The following is a 24441-nucleotide window of genomic DNA, read 5'->3' on the forward strand; positions in this document are numbered from 1 at the left end:
CTTTCCTTGACTTCTCTTGGGAGTGGGCAGTAAAGGTGTAAGCCAGGTAAATCCTTTCCTTCTTAAGTTGCCCGTGCTCAGTCTTTTATCACAGCAACAGAAAGGAATAGTTAGGAAAGGAAATAAAGCTCTAATCAATAGTATTCAATTCTGTACCAGAGTCTGTATTAATGAAACCTCAGTGGTTTTGTTTCTTTTTTTAATTCTAAATTCTGTTCCTTGAGAAGTTAGAACAGAGATGTTGGAAAAAGTAGGAGGAAACGTTTTGTTCCTGTTAATTATGTATTCTGTGATATATTACAGTTTATTGTAGAAAAGATAATACTGGTAATTTCAATATAAACTACAGAAATATGAACTTAGACTTCACTTATGGTTCACTTTTGAGTTATTTACTTACAAAATAGCACCTTTGGACCTCATGCCCTGAGCCAGCTAGTGGATGAGAACTTAGGATCTGAAGATTTTTGGCTGGAAATCTGAGCTGAGCTGGCTGTGTTGGTATAATCCTATCATCTCGGTGTTCAGGAGGCTGATGCAGGAGAATCATGGATTTGAAGGCAGGTTTTACTAGTGAGACCCTGCCTTAAGAAAAAGGAGAAAGCTCTGCCTTGGTGTGATATGGGAAATGAATAAAAATAAATGTACAGGGTTACAGTTTCCTTATGAATTATATAATGATAATTGTAACATCTATCTTAAAAGAACTCTCTCTAAAGCTCAATATGAGGAGAAGTCTGTGAAATCTGTTTATATACATTGGATAGTTGTAAAGGCTTTATGTTTTTGATTTTTATTTATGTGTGTGGGTGTTTTGCCTATATTCGTACCTGGTGATGTAGAGGCCAGAGGAGTGCAGCAGATATCCTGGGACTGGAGCTACGACAGTTGACAGCCATCAGGTGGGGGTAGAAAGTTAGCCCAGGTCTTCTGAAAGAGCAGCTAGTTCTCTGTCCACTGAGCCATCTTTCTAACCTGGAAAAGCTTTAAGAGAATATGAATTGTGCCCAGCAGAAGTTGGAGTAGCAAGGGCTTACTTGATTGAAAATGAGCAGGATAACATTTCAGGATTTAATAGGAGGTGAGGACCACCAGGGAATCAGATGTTAAAGTTGAAAGTAAAAGTTGAATGTGCTAGTTTGGAAATGAAATGAGTGGTGTTTATGTGGAAAATGATTGCCACAGCAGATAAAGACCAGATTTACATAGGGTGCCAAAGCAAGGGTTTTGGACTTGATATGCAGATAATGGTGATCCTTTAGTATCTTCATTGAGCGGCTGGAATGAGTTTGGGAGCTGGGTCTGAAATGATTTGGAGACTGAGGACGCTGAAGCACGTGGGGCCCCGAGCTGCTGTCAGGCATCTCTGCCTTGCTCTCCACCGGCTTTCCTGAGGCAGGGTCTTTCACTGAACCCGGGGCTTAGCATTTTGGCTAGACTGGCAGCTAGCAAGTCTACAGAATCCCTGCCTCGTAGGCACTGGAGTTATGGGTGTGTGCTGCTGTGCTTAGCTTCACATGGGTGCTGAGGGATTGAACTCTGGCCCTTATGCCCACATAGCAAGCGCTTCTCCCATTGAGCCATTGAAAAACAAAGAAAAACATGGCTACTTTAAAATTTGCTTCCCAGTCCGTTTCTTGAATCAGAATTAGTAGAGGATTGCTTAGATGTAGATTTCTGTTTTCTTTCCACAAAACACTGTATAGATGGCTTTGTGTATCACCACCAGGAGACCATGGTGTTTTTCTTGTGGAAGTGGGAGTCACTGGCAATCATTGCCCACATCTGTTAACTCAGCTTAGGAAAGTGAGGGCTTGAGAGGGTGACTATAATGATCTTTAAGCTAGGCAATTAACGGATCACATTTTGTGATGTATTTGTCTTCTAGACTATTAGTTTTTCTGCTATTTAAAAACTTTACTGCAGGTTAGGGAGGAAAGGGTGTATTTGGCTTACACTTCTGTATCACTGTTCATCATCAAAAGAAGGCAGAACAGGAGCTCAAACAGGGCAGGACCTAGAGGCAAGAGATGATGTGGAGGCCATGGAGGAGTGCTGATTACTGGCTTGCTCCTCATGGCTTGCTTTCTTACAGGACCCAGGACTATCATCTGCACTGCCCACAATGGGCTGGACCCTCTCCCATTAGCCACTAATTAAGAAAAGCCTTACAGCTGGATCTTATGGAGGCATTTTCTCAATTGAGATTCCCAGATAACTCCAGTTTGTGTGTCAAGTTGACACAAGACCAGCCAGCACACTGAGACTGCTAAAGAGAAACATTTTTTTAAAGGCATAGATAATTTGAAAGACAGTCTTTATATTCTGTGTATATCTTTTTTAAATTACGAAAGTTATGTTAATAACAATTATTTGTCATTGAGTTCCCAAGTGGGAAAATAATATTTCCTATTGGACAGGTACTAAATATTCCATCTTTCTAAACACATTTTTGTTGTTAGAGATTAATATTGTTCAAGGTTTGAATAGTAAGGTAATAAAATTTGCCAGGTATGTGGTTGTTGAGATGGTTCACTGGGTAAGGGCACTTGCCACCATGCCTGACAGCCTGAATTTGATCTCCAGAACACGCATTCTGGAAGGAAAAATCTGACTCTTTAAAAAGTAAAATATAGTTAAAAGTCAATGTCTTGTTAGAATTACATAATTTCATGTTGATATTCAAAGTAGGTCTACGTACTTAGAAAAAATAAAACAACACATTCCAATACACAGTGAGACTGTTCAATACATTTGGGGAGGCCAGTAAAAAGAAGACTTAGTTCTAAGAAAAATAGCCAGTTCTCTACACAGTCTAGCAGCACATTTCCTAGCTAAAATTGTGTGTTTCGATTTGCATTTTTGGTTGGAGATTTTTTTTCCCCATTGGTGGTGATAGAACCCAGGGCTTTGATCATCCAGGTAAATGCTTTACTGCTGTTCCGACATCCCCAGGCCTGCTTGGGAACCTTAAAGTAAGGTCCTAGGATTTTTGGATTCCCAAAAGACTTTCACAAAATGTGAGATCACAATTATCTTTGTAATTACCATGGTATTTGATTACTTTTTGCTTTTTCTTACTTTCTTGCACCTGTAGACTGGTTTGGTAGTTACTCCAATGTATGTTTGTGAAATCTTGTGATTTCCTTTTTTTAGTTTAATTTTTTCCACAGGCTATTTTGGCCTTTTAAAAATAGGATGTATTTGTTTCAGTTTATGTGAGTGGGTGTTCTGTTCGAATGTATGTCTGCATACTGGTGCCACAGAGATCAGAAGAGAGTATTGGATCCCTTGGAACTGGTGTTATGGATGGTGTGAGCCATCATGAGGGAGCTGGGCTTGCAGCCTGCATCCTCAGCAGGAATAAGAACCTGTGCTCTTAACTGAGAGAGAGCCACTCTCCATCAGCAGGGTTTACTATTAAAGTGATTTCCTTTTAGACTTGCAGAGAAGTTAGTTACAATGATGGTTTCTGTATCTACTATTCCCTATTATTTTATATTTAGTATGGTACATTTGACATAATGAACCTATACTGATTTTTATAGGCACACATACACATGGACATGTATGTATGCATATATGTATATAAAAATTGTCTATGTATGTGTGAAATCTGCATGTGTACCTGTTGGCATATGTATGTGGCTGTGTACACACAAGAATATGTGTATGTATGGGCCAGAGAGGAATGATTTTTTTAATGATTTTTTTTAACCTTTTTTTGGGGGTGGGGGTGGGGGCATATATCCCTGGCTGTCCTGGAACTCACTCTGTAGACCAGACTGGCCTCGAACTCAGAAATCCGCCTGTCTCTGCCTTCCAAGTGCTGGGATTAAAGGTGTGCGCCACCACCACCTGGAGGAATGATTTTTTAAATGGTTTTTCATATTGTTTGTGATGGGATCTCTCATCAAGAGCTCTTTTGGAGCTCTCTGATTCATTAGGCTGAGTGACTGTGATGGTTTGTATATTCTTGGACCAGGGAGTGGCACCATCTGGAGGTGTGGCCTTGATGGAATAGGTGTGACCTGGTTGGAATAGGTGTGTCACTGTGGGTGTGGGCTTAAAACTCTCACCCCAGTTGCCTGGAAGTTAGTCTTCCACTAGCAGCCTTTGGATGAAGACGTAGAACTCTCAGCTCTGCCTGCGCCATGACAGCCTGGATGCTGCCATGCTCCCACCTTGATGATAATGGACTGAAGCTCTGAACCTGTAAGCTAGCCCCAATTAAGTGTTGTTTTTTATACGACTTGCCTTGGTCATGGTGTCTGTTCACATCAGTAAAACCCTAACTAAGACAGTGACCAAGTAAGCTTTCCTCAAGGCTTGTCTCTGCTGGAAGAGCCACAGGGAAGGCGAGAGGGGTAGGAGCAGGAAATGAGGGTGGTGCAGTGATACACACGTGGGAAATTTCTCAATACTGTTATTTTGCATACTGGCTAATTAAAGAAACAGGAATAGAAAGAAATCTTACCTGTTAGACATACATGAAGATAAAATTGGAGTGGAAGTCTAATGAAGTCTACCATTTTATCTAACAAGAATGGAGCAGTCAAAATGTTCTCCTCTAGACTCAGTAGGTTTTCATTTGCTTATGGCTGCTCAGCATGATATCACGTTGAGTGTGGTGAAGGAGCGCCATGGAGGGAGAGCAAGCTTGAGGATGACTTCCTGTGTGCGGTGGGGCGGGAGGCAAGATGAACGGCGTACAAGATGCAGAAAAGCTACTTTGCTTAAACATTCACCTATGATGTTGGATAACTTAATCTGCTTCATTGAGCACATTTCATGAGCACAGTGTCTTGCAGTCATACCTGCACCATTGGGAGTAGGTTTGGGGCTCGCAGCCAGTGCTGTTTGCTGCAATAGAGGAATTTTCAGAAGTATGCTAAGAGATATGAGTACCAATTAAGATGTAGTAAATGTCTGCCCTGCCTCAGAAATGATTTTAAGTGGTTTCCAGTAAGCTCATTTAACTCTCTCAACTTCATGAGAGAACTGTCACTCCTGCTTAATGGATACGGACAAAAGTAAATTAGTTTCTTTCTTTTTGCGGGGGCAGGGGTTGAGACAGGGTTTCTCTATGCAGCCCTGGCTGTCCTGGAACTCAGGCTGTAGACCAGGCTGGCCTCGAACTCCCAAGTGCTGGGATTAAAGGCGTGTGCCACCATTGCCAGGCCATAAATTGGTTTCTTAAGGCATATAATTACTAAGTAGCAGAACTGGTGTACATTTTAGCTTTGTAGATCAAACATTTTTTCCTGTATCTCACCTATCCTAGAATGAGATCATACAGGGGCTTGAATGCTAGTTTTTACTCTTTGGATTTTGTTTTTAAGCTAGTATTGGACCATTACATTTTCTGAACCAGATGCCAGGCATTGTGGTGTGCATTTTTTATCTCAGCACTTGGGGGGGGGGGCGGGCAGAGCCAGGGAGATAGATCTTTGTGACTTTGAGGACAGCCTGATTTCCCTTGAGAGTTTCAGGACAGCCTGGGCTACATAGAGAGACCCTGTTTAAATGAACGAGAAACTAATTCAAGTGATGTGATTTAGGGGAAATCGTCTTGTGAAAACTGTGGAATATTGAACTGACAATCGGCCGAGCATTGGAGTTTTTCTTTCTTGTTTTGTTTTGAAATAGGTTTTCACTGTGTACCCTAGGATAGTGTGAAACTAGGAATGTAGTCCAGGTCTTGAACTTGTGGCCAGTCTCCTACCTCTGCCATGATTTCAGGTTTGTGTTACCATGCTCAATCTGAGCACTGGGGTTATCTAGTGAGCTTTATGAAATGCCAGTGCATGGCTGCATCTTTGTTCATCTCACCAGAGGGTGAGATGCAGGCATCAGTTCCTACTTGTTCCCTAGGTGATTGCAATTGCAACCAGGATTGACAATGGAAATAGAGGCTACTGGTCACAGTAGAGAACACACTATCTAAACAGCAGTTTAAACTGTAGGGTAGCAGTGTCCGTATAGAAAATGTGTGAAAGGAATTAGAGATACATAGGAAGACGACCTGAAGAGTAAGTGACAACAGTATCTTTATTTGTTTGTTTGTTTGTTTGTTTTAAGGATACAGAAACTAATATTAGGGGAAAGTATAGCTTTGCTTTTTTATTTTTATTTTTTTAAGCAGGTATAAAGTGGACTCAAGGCTTCCATATCTGATAGTATTTTCTATCTGTGAGTTTGTGAGCTTTAGGGCTTTAATACATGGACCATAGGAGGTGGATTAAATGTATGGGCAGATTATAGTGTATGATGCAGAGAGGACCAGAGGAGTCAGTTATTTTAGAGGAAGAGAGAAAGTGTTGTTAGAACATGGCCTTGGAGAGAATGCTTGGCTTTAGGGTTGAAAGGAATATAGTTCCCTTACTGCCTTTGTGAAGGTGAGGATGCCACTGTAGGCAGAGGAGCAGCAATCTAACATGGTGCACCAGGGACCTCAAGCACATTTAAAGGTCTAGTTGGACCAGTAGGTATGAGAACAGCGCATAGTGATGAGCTTTGGAGATGGGTGCTTCTCTCTTCGATTGGGGTTTTGTTTGCTTATTTTGAGATGAGGTCTCATATAGCCCAGGCCGACCTTGAACTATGTATAAGAAGATGATTTTGAGCTCCTGGTCCTTCTGTCTTACCACCCAAGTGCTAGCATTAGATAAGCTCGTTAGCTCTTTATTTCATGGTGGGTCTCCCGTGATTGTCACCCATCACTTGTTTCTCTGTTGTTCCAGTTACTGTTAGTTCTTACCCTTTTTTACGTCAGGGCTTTTTCAGTTGCTCTATTTAGTAGATATGGTGGAGTTATGGTAGTACTTAGAAAAGGTTCCATTTAGTATCTGATGTATATTTGGTACTTAATGAGAGCACTATTTTTAGAAAGAACCATTAAGACCCTTGGAGTTTTATGATGCCATAGTGCAGTAGTTAAATAACTTGGCCACTATTTCTGTTTGTAGGCAAGTTGAACCTAGCAGAACCTTAACATTGCTTATTTCACTGCAAGACTTTTCTGTTTTGTTTTATTGTTCTCTGTGGTCAAAAGGCATCCTAGATGCAAAAATCAAGAGAATAAGAGAGTAACTGAAGGATTAATAAAGTGCCCCATCATGTGTTCTCTAGGAGCTGCTACATCTTTTAATAGTTATCTGCACCCTGGTTTTTCTGAATTTTGTTTACCTCCCCCATTAGATTTTTAGACTATTGTTGTATTACTATACTTGTGTGGTAAAAAAAATATTTCTTGCATTCTTAATTATGTGCTCTATCCTGAGCTATGTATCTCACACACTTTCATGGGAATCTCTATAATACCATGAAGTAAATATTCTCTGTAGAAATGAAGAAAGTGAGATCCTCAAAGGGCCATTTGAGTAAGGTCCCTTAGCCAGGCAAAGGGTAATGCTGAGATTTAAAGTACAGATATTCTAACTGTTTTTCTTGTCATTGTATGCAAAGACATATTTTTATGTCATAAGCTCATCTGTATTACACATACTCTCTTAACCACCCTTTTAAAGTATTTTGTATTCAGTAGCTAATGTAGTGCACATTTTGAAAATTTTGTGTGACATGACCACTTCCCAGAGTTTGATTCTCTCAAAGCTAATTGTGTCTTTGTGGCTGGTATTCATTTGATACTGGGCACCACGTGGTTTCTGAGGCTTGGAGAACAAGTAACTACGTTCTTGTCTGTTGTAGATTTATGAGTCACAGAAATCAATATTTCCATAGCATTAGCAATCTTGTCTATGGCTTTGTAATATTCAGCAAGGTATACTTTGCCATTATTTTTATGCTATAATTTTTAGAAAGAGAATAGACTTCTAGGAACTGAGAAGAAATTTGTTATTACGTCTTCATTCATATCTTGGTCCTGACTCATTTCTTCTCTCCCTTCCTCCCTCCCTCCCTCCAACATAAAATTCACGGATCTGTGTAAACAATGCATATAATTTTCTAGGTGAAATTCCAGGTAAGCTAAGTTCTTTTACACTGAAAATTAAAATGGTTCAAACCCATCCTGAGGTTAAGCTTACATTGTAAGATCTACTGAAATGTTTACTAACCTGCATTTCTAATATAACCGGTTCTCATATCTCACCTGGTGTGATTGTGGTATGACAAGTGGTTTTGGTTGTATTGTTTCTATAACCTTTCCAAGTAACTGGTTGATTGAGTCAGATTTAGAGGAAAAGATTTCATGACGTCAATGGTCGGGTTTGTAGGTTTAAGTCTTTCATGGGCAGTTGGGACATTTCTTTGCTTTATGACCACAATTTTCTTTCTGTTGCCCCACCATTTAAAAGACATTATTTAGAGTAAGAAATCATATTGATGAGTTTTTGAGCTTCTCTCTGTGTAAGTACTTTGATGAAGGGGGGTGGGTTTAGTTATGACAAGAAACTACCAGTTCCAGAAGAATTACCAGTTATGCTCCATCACTACAAATGAGTTTAGAATAGTGGGAAGAATCCAGCTGTGTTGTTGATGACAGCTGAGGATGTTTGTAGGACTGAGGCAGTGTCTGTGTTGTGGCTACCCTGGTCTACATGCCTTAAGACAAAAAAAAAAAAAAAGATAGAGTTCTTATACTGTATATTAATTCTTTGTGTGTCATATTAGATGTGCTGGGTAGTTTTAGATCAGCTTGACACAACTATAGTCATGTGAGAGGAGGAAACCTCAATTGAGAAAACACCTCCCTAAGATCTCGCTGTAGGTAAACATGTAGGGCATTTTCTTGAACAGTGATTGATGTGGAGGGCCCAGCCCATTGTGGGTGCTGCCATCCCTGAGCTGGTAATCTTGAGTTCTATAAGAAAGCAGGATGGCCTAGCCACAGAGAGCAAGCCAGTAAGCAACAGTCTCTTATGACCTCTGCATCAGCTCCTGGCTCCCAGGTTCTCGTTTTAGCTCCTGTTTTGACTCCTTCAATGATGAATAATGATCGGGGTTTATTTGGCTTATGCTTCCTTTCAAGACATTAGATGTGCAATATATTAACATTTTGGAAATAAAAGAGGCTAGGCAAGTTTTACTCGTCTTAGAAAAGTTGAACTAATCTGTTTAGCAGATAGGAATGCAGAAAAGGACACATAAGAAATTTCTTACATGGGTCTGGTAAGGAGGCTTACTGGAGAAAGGGCTTGCTCCGTGAACTTGACGGCCTGTGTTTGATTCTCAGAACCCACGTAAAGGTGACAGGAGGGAAGTGACTCCACAGAGTTGTCCTAGACCCCACCTGCACTCTGCCATGAGCACCTCCCATATCCCCTACCAGAAATAACACTAAGAACCTCACTGTTTGTTAAGATTATAATAATTAGTAAGTCCCTTTTCACTCATGTGCTTATTCATTCATTATTTATTGAATGTCTATAATATGTCAGATTTTTTTGTTGCTTTAAAGCAGTAAAAATAGAGTTCTTACTTATAGTCTGTTAATTCTTTGTGTGTCAGATGTGCCGGCTAGTTTTAGATGATGTGAGAGGAGGAGCCCTCACTTGAGAGCAGGCCTCCCTAAGACCTGGCTGCAGGTGAGCATGAGGACAGCATCAGTGAACACAGCAGGGCACAGGCCCATTCTCAGTGCAGTGGAGTAAGGTCGGGATGGTGAGAGACAGTCAGTGTGGGGAGGAAGGGAGAGTAGGAAGGGAGAGTGGCAGCCTGGAGAAGGAGGGGCATACAAAGAGTCTTCTGAAGCAGCAGCTTTTGAGCAGAATCTTCAGGACTTACCCGTCTTCCCTTTTCCCATACCCCTTGCTCTGGTGGAGATTGAGCATGGGCCCTTATACCAGCTAGGAAGTGCTCTGCCCATTTCTGTACACTCTGTGTGTACATTTGGAGGTGAGATCTGGGTCTGCTTAAGTTCTTTCGGCTGGCCTTGTACTCGTTCTATAACCTAGGCAGACCTTGAATTTGTAATCCTCCTGCCTCAGGCTCCTAAGTAGCTGTGATTGCAGACTTGCAGAACCAAGCTTGGTTATAAGGGTTGTTTTCTGACCAGAAAGTGACAGTGTTCTTAGAACTTGTGGGTCTGTTGAGTTGGCCTGTAAATGCTAGGTGCAGGGCTGGTGTTTCAAGGAGTAGGTGGGACTCTGGGCTCTGCCACAGTCCTGCCTGTTGCTAACAGAAGTTAGGCAGTGCACGTGGGATAGCATGCTCATACACGAGGCAGTAAGGAAAAATACTCTGAGGGTCAGAAGGGAAGGATAACCCACATTGAACTTTGCTAACAGAATTGATTTTGTAAGTCTGTTATGAATGAATTATATGTTGCCACTAAGATCAGAGGATTTTCAAAGTGTTGGGCAGCTAAACAAAGAGAAAGCTTGGGGTGGAGAGTGGGGCCGTGTGGGACACAGGTGACAAATCACGCTGCATAGTCAGTTCTGGCCGGCAGAAAGTTACGTGGAGTTTTTAGGCTTTCTTATGGGAGATCAAAACATTTCTGTGGGATGAATAATTTACCTGAATTGTAGGTTTTAAGTACCAGAGTCTGAGGCATATTTTGTTAAAAAAAAAAAATAGTGTAGCGAATGTTTTTGAGTGGAAGAATAAGACAGTCAACTTGATGGTTTAGGAAATTATCTCTCCAGCTTGGTTCTTTGTGTTGTCATGCTTTGAAAGAATACACATAGTATACTTAAACAAAATGTTATTAAATTTCACAGTGACTCCAGAAAATGATACAGTTTAGTAACTAATGCATTTGCAGAGGAGAAGAAACTTCACAGGAGTTGATGGGCTGTTTTGAAGAACTATTAAAATTGAGTAGTCCAGATATAACTCATTTTAGTGACAAAGGAATACTATGCATACTTGTGTTGTGTTGTTGGTCTTTGCAGTAGGCAGCACATTTTATCACCTTTTGAGTTTCAGTATTTAGCGTGGTAAATGAGTGGTATGAAGTCATTATGGACGCAGCTTTTGAAGGGTGAGCAAGCACTGAACATGGCTTGCTGTTAGTGTCAAGTTAAAGAAAGGCCTGGATTGAGAGAGCATTGTTACAAATGAGAAGAAGAGTTAGAACCTAATGGCTTGATTAGAAATGGAGATGGGGTGGTCTGTCTGAGTAGGTGGGAAAAAAGATGGATAAATGGGAAGAAAACTGGGTTCTGAGAGAGAGCTAATAAGTGTTTTGTTTTTCAGGGGAAAAAAAAATGCTTTCTAAGTAAATCTAAAAGCCTTCCTTTTCTAACAGAATTTTAGAACAAGAAGTTAATTGCCGAGCATGTCCAAATGCATGGGTAGAAGTGTTTGGAGAGACAAGCTGTGTCTGCAGAAGAGACTTGGAAGTTATCTGGGTAATGGGGCTGGAGGCTGCTGATCACTCACTCACTGAGAGGACACACCAGGCAGTAAGACAGGGCTACGGTAGTACATTTGGGAAAGTCCAGTAAAGCCCTTCATAGAAAAATGTTGATAGAATGTAAATCACACCAGATGAATATTCCTTCCAGAACATTCCAGAGAGAACTTTATATCTTGAGAGATAATTTTATATAATTTCCTAAATTCGCAGGATTTAAAAGAGAAAGGGAAGGATTTAGCTTAGTTCTCGAACACCCTGGCCTTCCTCTCCACGATACTTCATAGAGTATCGTTTCACCACTGGCCTTCCTCTCCATGTTCCTTCATAGAGTATTGTTTCACCACTGGCCTTCCTCTCCATGTTCCTTCATAGAGTATCGTTTCACCACTGGCCTTCCTCTCCATGTTCCTTCATAGAGTATCGTTTCACCACTGGCCTTCCTCTCCATGTTCCTTCATAGAGTATTGTTTCACCACTGGCCTTCCTCTCCATGTTCCTTCATAGAGTATCGTTTCACCACTGGCCTTCCTCTCCATGTTCCTTCATAGAGTATTGTTTCACCACTGGCCTTCCTCTCCATGTTCCTTCATAGAGTATTGTTTCACCACTGGCCTTCCTCTCCATGTTCCTTCATAGAGTATTGTTTCACCACTGGCCTTCCTCTCCATGTTCCTTCATAGAGTATCATCTCACCACTGGCCTTCCTCTCCATGTTCCTTCATAGAGTATTGTTTCACCACTGGCCTTCCTCTCCATGTTCCTTCATAGAGTATTGTTTCACCACTGGCCTTCCTCTCCATGTTCCTTCATAGAGTATCATCTCACCACTGGCCTTCCTCTCCATGTTCCTTCATGGAGTATCATCTCACCACTGGCCTTCCTCTCCATGTTCCTTCATGGAGTATTGTTTCACCACTGGCCTTCCTCTCCATGTTCCTTCATGGAGTATTGTTTCACCACTGGCCTTCCTCTCCATGTTCCTTCATCGAGTATTGTTTCACCACTGGCCTTCCTCTCCATGTTCCTTCATGGAGTATCATCTCACCACTGGCCTTCCTCTCCATGTTCCTTCATAGAGTATTGTTTCACCACTGGCCTTCCTCTCCATGTTCCTTCATGGAGTATTGTTTCACCACTGGCCTTCCTCTCCATGTTCCTTCATGGAGTATTGTTTCACCACTGGCCTTCCTCTCCATGTTCCTTCATGGAGTATCATCTCACCACTGGCCTTCCTCTCCATGTTCCTTCATAGAGTAGTGTTTCACCACTGGCCTTCCTCTCCATGTTCCTTCATGGAGTATCATCTCACCACTGGCCTTCCTCTCCATGTTCCTTCATGGAGTATCATCTCACCACTGGCCTTCCTCTCCATGTTCCTTCATAGAGTAGTGTCTCACCACTGGCCTTCCTCTCCATGTTCCTTCATAGAGTAGTGTTTCACCACTGGCCGACTCTGGAGATTCTTTAATCTCTGACCTCAGGAATGTGAGATAAAATTGCTCCTGAAAAAAAAATTTTTTAAAGATCATATAATATTCAGAAGTTGCTGAAGTTCAAGAGACAGTGAGTAATGTATGGTCCTTCATTTAAGATGCTAACATTGTTGGGCTTTTCTATGATTTTAAGTTTGAAGTGGATATTTTCCACTGCACTTTACACATTGTCATTATGCAAAACATCCAGTGTAGTTATAGAAAGATCAATTTTGTTTCAATTTCTTATTTCTCTATAAAAGTAGTGCACAGTAGTGTGCCATAATTGAATACTATGCAAAAGATGCAAGAAGTAAAATCTTGCCTTCTAAATATAACCACATTTTGGTACATTGTTCCTCAGTGTGTTTGTATTTGTCTTACATTAAATATTGTAAAATGGACTGAGTACCTAGCAGGCCAAAGCACATTATTTACTCAATAGTGAAAAGCTCTAGTTCCCAGAAAAAAAGGGTCCTTTAAAACTTTCATGTAAAACTAAAGTATAAAATGTGCACATTTTTGCAGAAGATGACAATAATATGAGAAACTCAAGCTAAGTAGAGAGTGGCTCCTGTTCTAAGAACACGTCGTTCCCAGCTGCATTGCATATCCATCACTGAAGTTTCCGTCTCAGCCAAAGAAAGTGAGCAGAACACCTGAGATGCTTTGTGTAATCCTCCCAGGTGTGGGTTCTGGGCGCTGCCTGCCATGGGAGTGCTTCAGAGACTTTTTGAGCTGCTGGCTGTATTGGGGAAGAGGAGCCACCAGCTGCAGCCTTGCTGGATAAGCTCTGTGCTTTGCCTTACGCTCACCAGATGGCCTAAGTCAAGGCACTGCATATACAGGGAAGAAAGTGTAGGTAAAGCTTTTGATAGATACCAGTGTCATGGAGTCGTTTCTGTACCACAGGGCGATTGTTGTCTTGGTTTGTTGCGATGGAGTAGTTACTAGTTTGAAGGGCTTAAACTTCTACTTTGTCATTTATGTAGAGTATTCATAGATGAGTGGCATACATTTAGATATAAAATAAAATTAGATCACAGTTCCCATATAATACTTTTTATGATACTCATAGACTAATGATTTAAATAATTTTGTAAATATTTAGTGCTTCCAATCAAGGTGTTTTGTAACACACAAATTCCTAAAAAAAAATTTCTAGCCAAATTAGTTGTTTCTTTTTAAACTGCATTCAGTCAAATTAGAAGACTTATTTCTGTAACAAATTACTGAGATGAGTTTGAATATTTATTGAATTAAAAGAAAAAATGTTTTATCTTATCTTAATGGTCATTCTTTAAACATACTGAGAAGTTTCTAGATTCTTTGAGATGTGAGTAGTATCTTAGTACTTTAGTGAACGCCAATGAGTGCCTAGCTTATATTAAAAAAATGTATAGGATACTTATGTAGAGTTATTCCACATTAGATATTTCACAGTCTTTATGTATTACACAATATGGTACTGCATCCTGAAAACATAAGGATAACAAACTAGTCTGTGGTCCACTTAGTGCTGAAAGTTACTTGCCAAGAGGATACTAACTCACTGTAACTCACTTCCCATTAGCATCGTGCCATGGAACGCCTCTCAGCCATGTCTTCTGGGAATGGCTCTGAAGCCATGCTGTGTGCATTCCCATTGTGCTTCAGCTGTGCTTTTGAGTGCTTCTGCCCGAGTCTTAGATCTGTTGTCCATTATAATTTGGTTTTCTTGTGGTTGTTCCTTTATACTATAGAACATACCTGTCATGCATGTGTCAGTCGTCAGTGACCAAGGCCTTGAGGTCATAAGCTAACTCACACATATCATCACTTGTGCTTTCTACCAGCCTCACCCTTTTCTCTGTACAGATTTTATACATCCAGCTGCCTTCTTGGCATCCGCTTGGATGTCTTCCTGAGCCCCTTGGAGTTCTCCTTGTAACAACTGCAACTGCTCAGCTAATGGCATTTCCGTCATGCAGGCGCTCAATTCCGACCACGTGGCATCATCTCGATACCCTGTCTCTTGCCTCCTACTTGGTCTGCTAGGAAAGTCAGCTGTTGTACTTTCAAAAAATTCAGAACTGAACAACCTTTCACCACTTGCACTGCTGCTGCTGTGTTATCCCCAGGTTGTCTCAGTAAATGCCATATATACTCCTGTTCTTAGAGCATTTTCGGAATAGTAAGTTGGAACAATTCTGTTAAAATACAATCAGACCATGTCAGTCCTTTTCTCAAAACTGTTCATTGCTTCCCTGATCCCATTCAAAATACAGCCAGAGCCACAGCAAGCCTAGGAAAAGGCTTCTATAGTCGAGGATCTTATGCCACCCTGACTGCAGTGTTACTACTCTTTACTCTCCTGGTGTGTCGAGCTTCTGCTGACACTCACACTGACCCCCATACCCTTGGCAATGGCTTGCATAGCAATCCTCTGTATAGAGTTTTCCTGCCCTGTGGAGCCATCTCTGGCAGTTTTCTCCTACTTGTGTGTGGACACTGTGGTAGGGTGCTGTTGGGCTTCCTGTCTGAAGCTTTGAGCTCCTTTTCCTTAATGTTCTGTATGCCCCTGTTGTCTGCTTGCTTTATTTTTAAGCTATGTAATATACTATGAATTATTACTATTTATGACCATGTTCTTTTATACTTCCCCCACTAAAATTTAAGTACCACTTTGACAGAATTCTGGTTTTGGTGGTGTGTGAGTCAAATTCAGGGCTAGAGTTAGGCATACATTTACCACTGATGGACAAACTCCAGCCTAAGACAGGATTTCTGTCTGTTTCATTTACTGCTAGGATCTTTTGGTGTTTAAAATATGTGTCTATAGTTGTTACTCAGTAAATATTTATTGGCTGTATGGATAGTATATCTTTCAGGTCATTACTCACTGTGTCAAACTGAACCAGTTAGGATTAATCCAATGGCATAAACCGCGAATAGCGCAAACATGCTGAAAGGTGTAATGCTGATCTCATATTGCAGTTACTGGAACAGTACTTCAAGTTACTGTCTATGTGAGAAATCAGTTTTGGAGAGTGAATGGGTAAGGAATAGAGACTGCACAAAAGTCAGCACAGAACTGCTAATCAATAGAATTGGAGAGTGTAAAACAAAACTGTACAATGGAAATGAGCTTATTAACCATTTACTCCAAATAGAAGATGAATTCTAAAACCTTCAAATATGTTTGTAATGTGCTTTTATGTATGCGTATGTGTGAACACCATGTTTACGCTTGTGTGTTTGTATGTGATTAAAACTACAGTTTTCCCTTATGAAGTTACTGGTAAATCTAGGGGGAAACTAATAATGAAAAAAAAATCTAAAAAAAATTTTAAAAACGTTTTGTGAAGACAATCCAAAATGGTCGCCAGCGGTCCTTATTCGCTGGTGACTAGGAAAGTGAGGAGGAGGAGAGTCCCCTCCCTCCAGAGAGCGCAGAACCACTGAATTTCCTTTTGTTTGTTTTAGCATGGTTTTGGCAGGGGTTGTTTTAAGACAAAGGTACATACAGGTTTTCTCTAAATTTATCATCACAAGAAGAAATTTTAAAAAATAGATGTTCTTGAAACATTTACAAAGTTGGCTATAGTTGTCTCTGTCAGCTTCCTGCCTTCGTACAGTTTTCCAGTATTACTTATTTATATATTATTATATATAATATTTCATGTTATATTATGATCACAGAATTAAGTCATATTAAACAGTGAGCATTTATTTCAAATTTTATGAGTCAGGAATCCAAGAGAAGTTTATCATGTGGCTGCAGCTTGTCGGGAGGTTGCAGCTGAGAACAGGGAGGGGTTCTGTCGCTGTCTGCACTGATGACTGCTTGCACACGAGGGATCCTCTTTAAGCTTACTCCATCCTCACCTCAGTGTGGACCTAGGCCTCTCTGCAAGGCTGCCTTACGGAGGGCCGCCATAGACATTTACCTGTGAGAGAGCACTGAGACAAGACCCAGTCTCAGAAGAGGTTGCCATCTTTTTGCCATTTTTCTCTTCATTAGTAGTGAGCGAGGCATGGTCATGCGTGCTTGCAGTCCAAGAGCTGAGGCAGGAGGATCAAGGGTTTCAGAACAGCCTGACATCATGTTAAAATCGAACCTATACCTTCTGCACCCCAAGCAAAACTAACAAAAGGAAATTCAGAAGTTGTGTATACTCTGGAGGAGAAGGGTTGTTTACCAGGAAATGAGGAGCACTGGCTGTTATTTTAAGATTAGTGTCTTCACAAGTACTTTTGCCTTTTTAATTTTTAAGGTGTATTTTTTATTTTAAAGTATGTCTTTATTTGTATGCCTTTTGTGGGTGTGTGCGTGTGTGAGTGCATAAATGGGTTCTCTGGAGCTGGGTTAGAGGTGGTTGTGAGTACTCCTCTGCCCCAGTGTGGGTCCTCTGGAAGAGCAGCACGTGCTCTCTCTAGCCGAGCCATCTCTCCAGTTCTGACTCACACACACTTTAATCTCTGACCCCTTTTAATCTCCTCCGTCAAGCCTGCTGTCTGTAAGGAGGACCTGAGCACATGAGTTCATTGTTAGCGGAGCTCTGTCTGTGAAACGCAAATCTGTTCATAGAAGAATAGGCATGGCTTAGCATCTGAAGAAAAATAAACGGAGACCAGAATATGATATCCATAGCTGCTCAACAGCTACCAGGCTAGGGAAGTTTCTCCAAGGAGATGACAGAAGCCTGCAGCAAAGGCTCCCTCGCCTTGTTTTGTCCCATTGTATTTACCTCTGTGCTCGGAAACCGGCCAATCAGGGGGAGGTTTAGGTTTGGTTTGTGAGGTGCTGGCTACCTGAGAGCTCTGTGCCTACTAAGGGAGCCCAAGTTATGCTGTCAGTTAAAAGAGTTTCTAAACAGAGGTCTGCAGCTATTTTTCTGTTGTCAGTTTAAGTTCTTCATTAAAGAACTGAGTCTTCCACTTGGCGTGGTAGAACATAGGCGATTGAAGGAGGAGGACTGTGGGTTTGAAGTCAGCCTAGGATACTTAATGAGGTCGTGTTGGGGTGGGCAGCATGGGATGTGCTTTTGACTTCCTAAAGGATTAGTAGCTGTAAATTATGCTTGTCTTTAGTCAGTCCTAAGAAAATTATGTCTGACTTAAAATTTATCCTGGGGTTATTTGTCTGACAACTGTTTCTCTTTTTATTTTTGCCATTGGTTTAAAAATGATCTATTTTATCGATGTCTTTGTAGAACCTATATCTTGCTTGACTTATAATATTCTAACACTAAATCTCTGTAGAGTGCTCTAATGGTGTGTATAACTAATGCTTACTAGTGATTGAGTGTTAGGTACTTGTAAAGCTTTCCATTTAAAAGGGTAAGTAACCACGAGTGAGCTTAGATTTCTGAATGGTCCTTCCTGCTGCTTAGCCCTCTCTTGAACTGTAATCAGGAGAAACGTTTGCTTAGAGTAATTGTAAAGCAGCGTGCTTTGGTGATTCTGCTGTCTCTTCGTAGCTTCACTTCCCCAAGTTTAAGCAAATATCTGGTATCACCTAAGCCAAGGTTTAAGTGTTATTTTGTTTTGTTTTGGTTTTGTTTTGGGTATATAGAAGGAAATGCCTTATAAATTATGATGATTGAAACTACTGTGCACGTGCCTCCTACTCACAGACTAACGCTGTTCTTCTTGTCCTTTTGTCTTGCTGCTGCTTCCGTCCGTCCGGTGTTTGCTTCTCCCTGGTTTGGATTGTGTGTGTTTGCTGCTCAATTCCTCTGCCTTAAAAGCTTCTTGGTGATAGCAAAGATGTCCTTGGGCCATCAAGTAAGTAGCTAACGTTGGAATGTCATGTTTTAAGGACGCAATAATATTGTTGGTGTTACTTACAAATGAAAAATAGTGTTTCAGTTTTGCTTGTGAGATGCTCAGTGACCAGTGTTCACCTGCTGCTATGATCTGTGTGAGCCACAGAGTCTGTACCTAATCACAGTCATCCAGAGCAGTGGCTTGCACCCTGCAGGGCCAGACCACCCCTTCACGCTCCGGAAAGCAAGAGCTTTACATAAGATTCAGGACAGTAGCAAGATTACACTCATGAAGTAGCAATGAAAATAATTTTATGGGGGCTGGAGAGATGGCTCAGAGGTTAAGAGCCCTAACTGCTCTTCCAGAGGGCCTGAGTTCAGTTCCCAGCAACCACATGGTGGCTCACAACCATCTGATGCCCTCTTCTGGTGTATCTGAAGACAGGAACGATGTACTCATATAAATAAATAAATAAATAAATAAATAAATAAATAAATAAACAAACAAACAAACAAATAAATAAATCTTTTTTAAAAAAATAGGTTTAAAAAGAAAAAATAATTTTATGGCCAGTGTCACCACAACACGAGAAACTGTATTTTGGAAGCATTAGGAAAGTTGAGAAACCACTAAGTTAGAAGCTAATTCAATATTTAGTAAGACCTCCTTCTTAAAAAAAGGGACCTATTTACTGCCTTTTGAAACTGAGAAAGTGTTTTCATTTATAGAATTTTAATAGAGTAATTGGATTGTCATTTTTGTTTGTATTTTGGAGCTTTTTATGAAAGCATGTTTTATTTTAGAGATCTAGAAACCCTTTAAGATAAATTATATTCAATTTACTGTAACAGATTTTGCTGGTTTTGTTGTTGTTTTCTGGATAGGGATGGACATTGTGGTGGCTTTTGAATAAGCACAGCAAATAAAACATGCCACCTCAGATGGTTTTAGTCCATTTAGACAGTGACGGGAGCAGCTGACATTAGAAATCATAGCAGCACTGAACTGAACAGTGCTTCCGAGATCAGTTCATTAAACCCTGATCCTCCAGGGTAAGCCTGAAGCTCGGCTCTGCAGAAGCACGGTCCACTGAGGACTGCTAGTACTATGCTAAGCACTGAGAGCAAAGCCTAACAGAGTAATTACAATTTTATTCCATCATAAATTGAACAGAGGTTTTGATTTTTATTGAATGACAGACACATTTGAAACTAATTTCAAAGTTTGTATTTATATTTAGTAGTCACCTCACTGTTGCAAGCCATCTCTGTGCTCTGGGCCTCATTTGGGGGGGATTCAAAGAAAGGGAATGAGCAAGATAATGGCAAAAGTTCTTCATAATGAGGTTTCAGGTGCTGTTCTAAAGAGAGGGCAAATGGTGACATGAATGTGGTTACATGGTCACGTAACAAAGCCATAATTTCTATAATTAATATATATGTATATCTGTGTATATATATCTTTGGTCTGTGTTAGTTTTTTCTCTCAAATAAATTAGAAAGAATATTTAATTTTTTATAGAAAGCTAATTTAAAGTAATACACTATTTCTTTTAACTCACAGCAGTTCGTTCTTACAATATGATACATATTACACGCAATATTACCAGGTAGTGGAAAACAAAAGTAGAAGAACATAAATCTCTTTGTACACATTTTTTATTATTCCAAGAATATTTTTAAATCTTAAAACGCCTTACAGATATCACTAAATCTTACTAGTACCTTAATTTTATATAAGAAAGGCTCAAATCTTCAGGGCAGTCAGGCGGACTTGCAGATTACCTAGGTATCTTATGTTAGCTTCCATGCAGCAGAAGAGAAATGCCAGAAGTTGCAAACGCCTTTAAAGTTTGACGAGTTGCTGAGGGTGTAGGGAGGGTGATCGGTTACCTGGCACAGTAACTGTTAGCAACTGTTATGTTATGCCAGTGTGCTTGCTGTTCAGTGGGAGAAGCTGCCCAGCAGCTGCATGCACTATAAGTGGAGCCAGCAGGGGGCACTGTAGTGTCACCATTGGCAGGTGAGTCACTTGTTAAGAAGCTGTGCTGCCACAATGATTCCTTTGCCAAATAGCTTTTCACTTATTTAGCAAATAGTTATCAGTTGTGCCAGTGTAAACACACAACAACAAAGTCATTGTACTTTTTAAGCTCTGTTCAGATATTGCACTGTTATAGACTTCCTGTAGGGCACTACTAATTTGTGTTATGAAGAGAAATGTTTATGAACTAGTTGAGACAAAACACACAGGAAGATGGGCTCTCTGTCTTACTGTAAAGCAGTCTGAAAAAGAGGTTGCTTGAGAGCTGGGCATGGAGACACAGGCCTGTAATGCCAGACCGGCAGGAGCACATGAGGTCTCTCCACTTTGGGCTCTTCTTTGGAGAAGCACGTAAACACTGGGACGGAAAGGTGGGCAGAACTGTTTTCCTGTGTATGTAGTGGAGTTACTTAAACACATGCCTGTGTGTACTAACGAAATGCACAAACATGCTGTAATCGCTTCCTTTTCTCTAGCTTGTGGCTCTCCCTAGACATGATGACTATGTTGTGGGTTTTTTAATCTTTTATTTTTTGATTTTTTTTTTTGCTTGAGAAGGGGTAAGGATTTGTTTTTAAATTTTAAATTTTTAAAATTACATATGTATCTCAGGGTGTGTGTGTATGTGTGTGTGTGTTAGCGTCCATGTGGTCACAGTATGCATTTGGAGGTCAGAGGACGATTTGTGTATATCAGTTTTCTTGTCCCACTATGTGGGTCCTGAATGTGGCTCATCACACTGGGTGGCAGGTGCCTTTACTGTTGAGCTTGGCTTGCTTTTTATTTCTTACACATTTTTTTTTCTGATACTAAAATTTAAATCCAGAACCCCCCTCTCACACATGCTAAGCACATGCCCTGTCAACACTGGTTTTTAAGCACTGTACCGGAGTGTATGTAATATGTTGGGAACTGGCTTTTCATAGTTGATGTTCTGTTTCTGTGACTCACGCATGCTGTTTGACCCAGAAGCAGACGGCATATGCTATTGTAGCTTATGCTTGTGTCACAATTTATTAACCCACTTTATTATTTTATTTTTATGAGACAGAGTCACTGTGTAGGACCAGCTTGGCTAGAACCTACTGTGAGGAGTAGGCTGCTCCTGAACTAACAGAGATCTCCTTGCCTCTGCCCTTGGAGTACTGGGATTAATGATGTACACCATCCTTGGATAACACATTTAGTTTGTTTCGTTTTAGAATTATTATTGTTGCTGTGTTTATGAGTGTGCATGCTCTGTACCTAGTGCCAGCAGAAGTCAGATGAGGGTGCTGGACCCCCTGGAGCTGAAGTTGTAGATGGTTGTAGTTGCCATGTGGGCATGGGAATCTAAAGCCGGGGCCTCTGAAGAGAGCTAGTGCTTGTAACTACTGAGCCATCTCTCTAGTACTTCTTACCTCCTCTGTTTTATTTTTTAATTGGTGAGTATTTAAGCTCTTTGAATTTTGTTTTTGTTTTACTTTGTTTGGTTTCTGCAAAGCATTGTCTTAGTTAGGGTTTTACTGCTGTAAATAGACACCATGACCAAGGCAACTCTTACAAGAACAACATCTAATTGGGCTGGCTTACAGGTTCAGGGAACATGGCAGCATCTAGGCAGACATGGTGCAAGAAGGGCTGAGAGTTCTACATCTTCATCTGAAGGCTGCTAGCAGAATACTGGCTTCCAGGCAGCTAGGATGAGTATCTTAAAGCCCATGCCCATAGTGACGGACCTCCTCCAACAGGGCCACATCTTCTAATAGAGCTACTCCATAGGCTGAGCATATACAAACCATCACATTTCACCCCTGGCCCTTATAGGCTTGTCCAAACATATGAATCTATGATGACCATACCTAACCATAGCATAATGCAAAAATACATTTAGTCCAACTTCCAAAGTCCCCATGGTCTATAGCAGTCTCAACAATGTTAAAAGTCCAAAGTTCAGTCTCTCTGAGATTCAGTCATTTAACTGTAATGTCCAAAGCAAGACAGGAAACCAGCTAAAAACTCCAAACTCTGCGTCTCCATGTCTGATGTCAAAGCAGTCTTCAGATATCCAGCTCCTGTTTCATCTTTGTTAACTGCAACAAACTTCTTTCTCCTGGGCTGGTACCACTCCCTGTTAGCAGCTTTTCTTAGCAGATAGACCATGACTCTGGCATCTCAAACATCTTAGGCTCCTCCAAAGGGCTGGCATCACTTCTCCATCTCTGTTCTCTGTAGCACTCTAAGCTCATGTTGATCCACTCCACTGCCACTGCTGTTCTTGGTGATCATCCCATGGTATTAGCATCTCCAATACATTGAGGTCTTCTGCTGCAATGAGGTTTGACCAATAACCTCTTATGGGCTCTCTTCATGGTGCCAAGTCTCAACTCGTTTGCATGACCCCTTCAGTCCTGGGCTGTCAACTGCAACTGAGGCTGCACCTTCACCAATGGCCTTCCCTAGCCTCTCACAGTGCCGAGCCTCAGCTTGTTCTTTATGACGCCTTCATGCATTCAAGACCGGGACTAAAGGTATATAGTCCACCAAGCCTGGATTTAAGTTTTTCTTCACCTAGAATTTGCTCTGTTCTAGGCTGGCCTTGAATTCAGATATCTGCTTGTCCTTGCCTTCTGGGATTAAAGGCTTATACTACCATGCCTGGACCTAAATTTAGCTGGATGGAATCTTGCTCCAAGGTCATTACTCCCTTAATTCAATGAAATATTGTGGAACACAGGATTCAGCTCCATTTCACTTTCTGATGTTCTCTCTCTTTTTTTTTTTTTTTGTTTCTACTTCTTTTTTTTTTTCCATTTTTATTAGGTATTTAGCTCATTTACATTTCCAATGCTATACCAAAAGTCCCCCATACCCACCCACCCCGACTCCCCTACCCATCCACTCCCCCTTTTTGGCCTTGGCGTTCCCCTGTACTGGGGCATATAAAGTTTGCAAGTCCAATGGGCCTCTCTTTCCAGTGATGGCCGACTAGGCCATCTTTTGATACATATGCAGCTAGAGTCAAGAGCTCCGGGGTACTGCTTAGTTCATAATGTTGTTCCACCTATAGGGTTGCAGGTCCCTTTAGCTCCTTGGATACTTTCTCTAGCTCCTCCATTGGGAGCCCTGTGATCCATCCATTAGCTGACTGTGAGCATCCACTTCTGTGTTTGCTAGGCCCCGGCATAGTCTCACGAGACAGCTACATCTGGGTCCTTTCGATAAAATCTTGCTAGGGTATGCAATGGTGTCAGCGTTTGGATGCTGATTATGGGGTGGATCCCTGGATATGGCAGTCTCTACATGGTCCATCCTTTCATCTCAGCTCCAAACTTTGTCTCTGTAACTCCTTCCATGGGTGTTTTGTTCCCAATTCTAAGGAGGGGCATAGTGTCCACACTTCAGTCTTCATTCTTCTTGAGTTTCATGTGTTTAGCAAATTGTACCTTATATCTTGGGAATCCTAGGTTTGGGGCTAATATCCACTTATCAGTGAGTACATATTGTGTGAGTTCCTTTGTGAATGTGTTACCTCACTCAGGATGATGCCCTCCAGGTCCATCCATTTGGCTAGGAATTTCATAAATTCATTCTTTTTAATAGCTGAGTAGTACTCCATTGTGTAGATGTACCACATTTTCTGTATCCATTCCTCTGTTGAGGGGCATCTGGGTTCTTTCCAGCTTCTGGCTATTATAAATAAGGCACTCAGACTATATATTTTGTATTTTTCCTTTCTCAGTTTGCTGTGCTTGTTCAAAATGCTCTTCATCAGATTGACCCAGAGAACAAAGTTTTTTGGGCTTTTTTGAGACTTCCTTAGGGTCAATGCAATTAATATAAATCTCTTTACCTTAGCTTCAGGCAGTC

General features: G+C 41.0%; 1 protein-coding gene across 4 annotated transcripts in view; it reads left to right on the forward strand.

Moving 5' to 3' along the window:
- The window catches only part of Osbpl8 (oxysterol binding protein-like 8), a 132508-nt gene that overhangs the window by 41400 nt on the left and 66667 nt on the right, over positions 1-24441 (forward strand). For 2 of the 4 annotated variants that reach the window (XM_006513637.3, NM_175489.3), the window contains exon 3: positions 18531-18567. The exons of the other annotated variants lie outside the window; for them this stretch is intronic. In XM_006513637.3, coding sequence (XP_006513700.1) covers positions 18531-18567 — 37 coding nt within the window. The remainder of the gene's footprint in view (positions 1-18530; positions 18568-24441) is intronic. 4 annotated transcript variants of the gene reach the window in all.

Source organism: Mus musculus, chromosome 10 (assembly GCF_000001635.26).
Source record: "Mus musculus strain C57BL/6J chromosome 10, GRCm38.p6 C57BL/6J".
Classification (NCBI taxonomy): domain Eukaryota; kingdom Metazoa; phylum Chordata; class Mammalia; order Rodentia; family Muridae; genus Mus; species Mus musculus.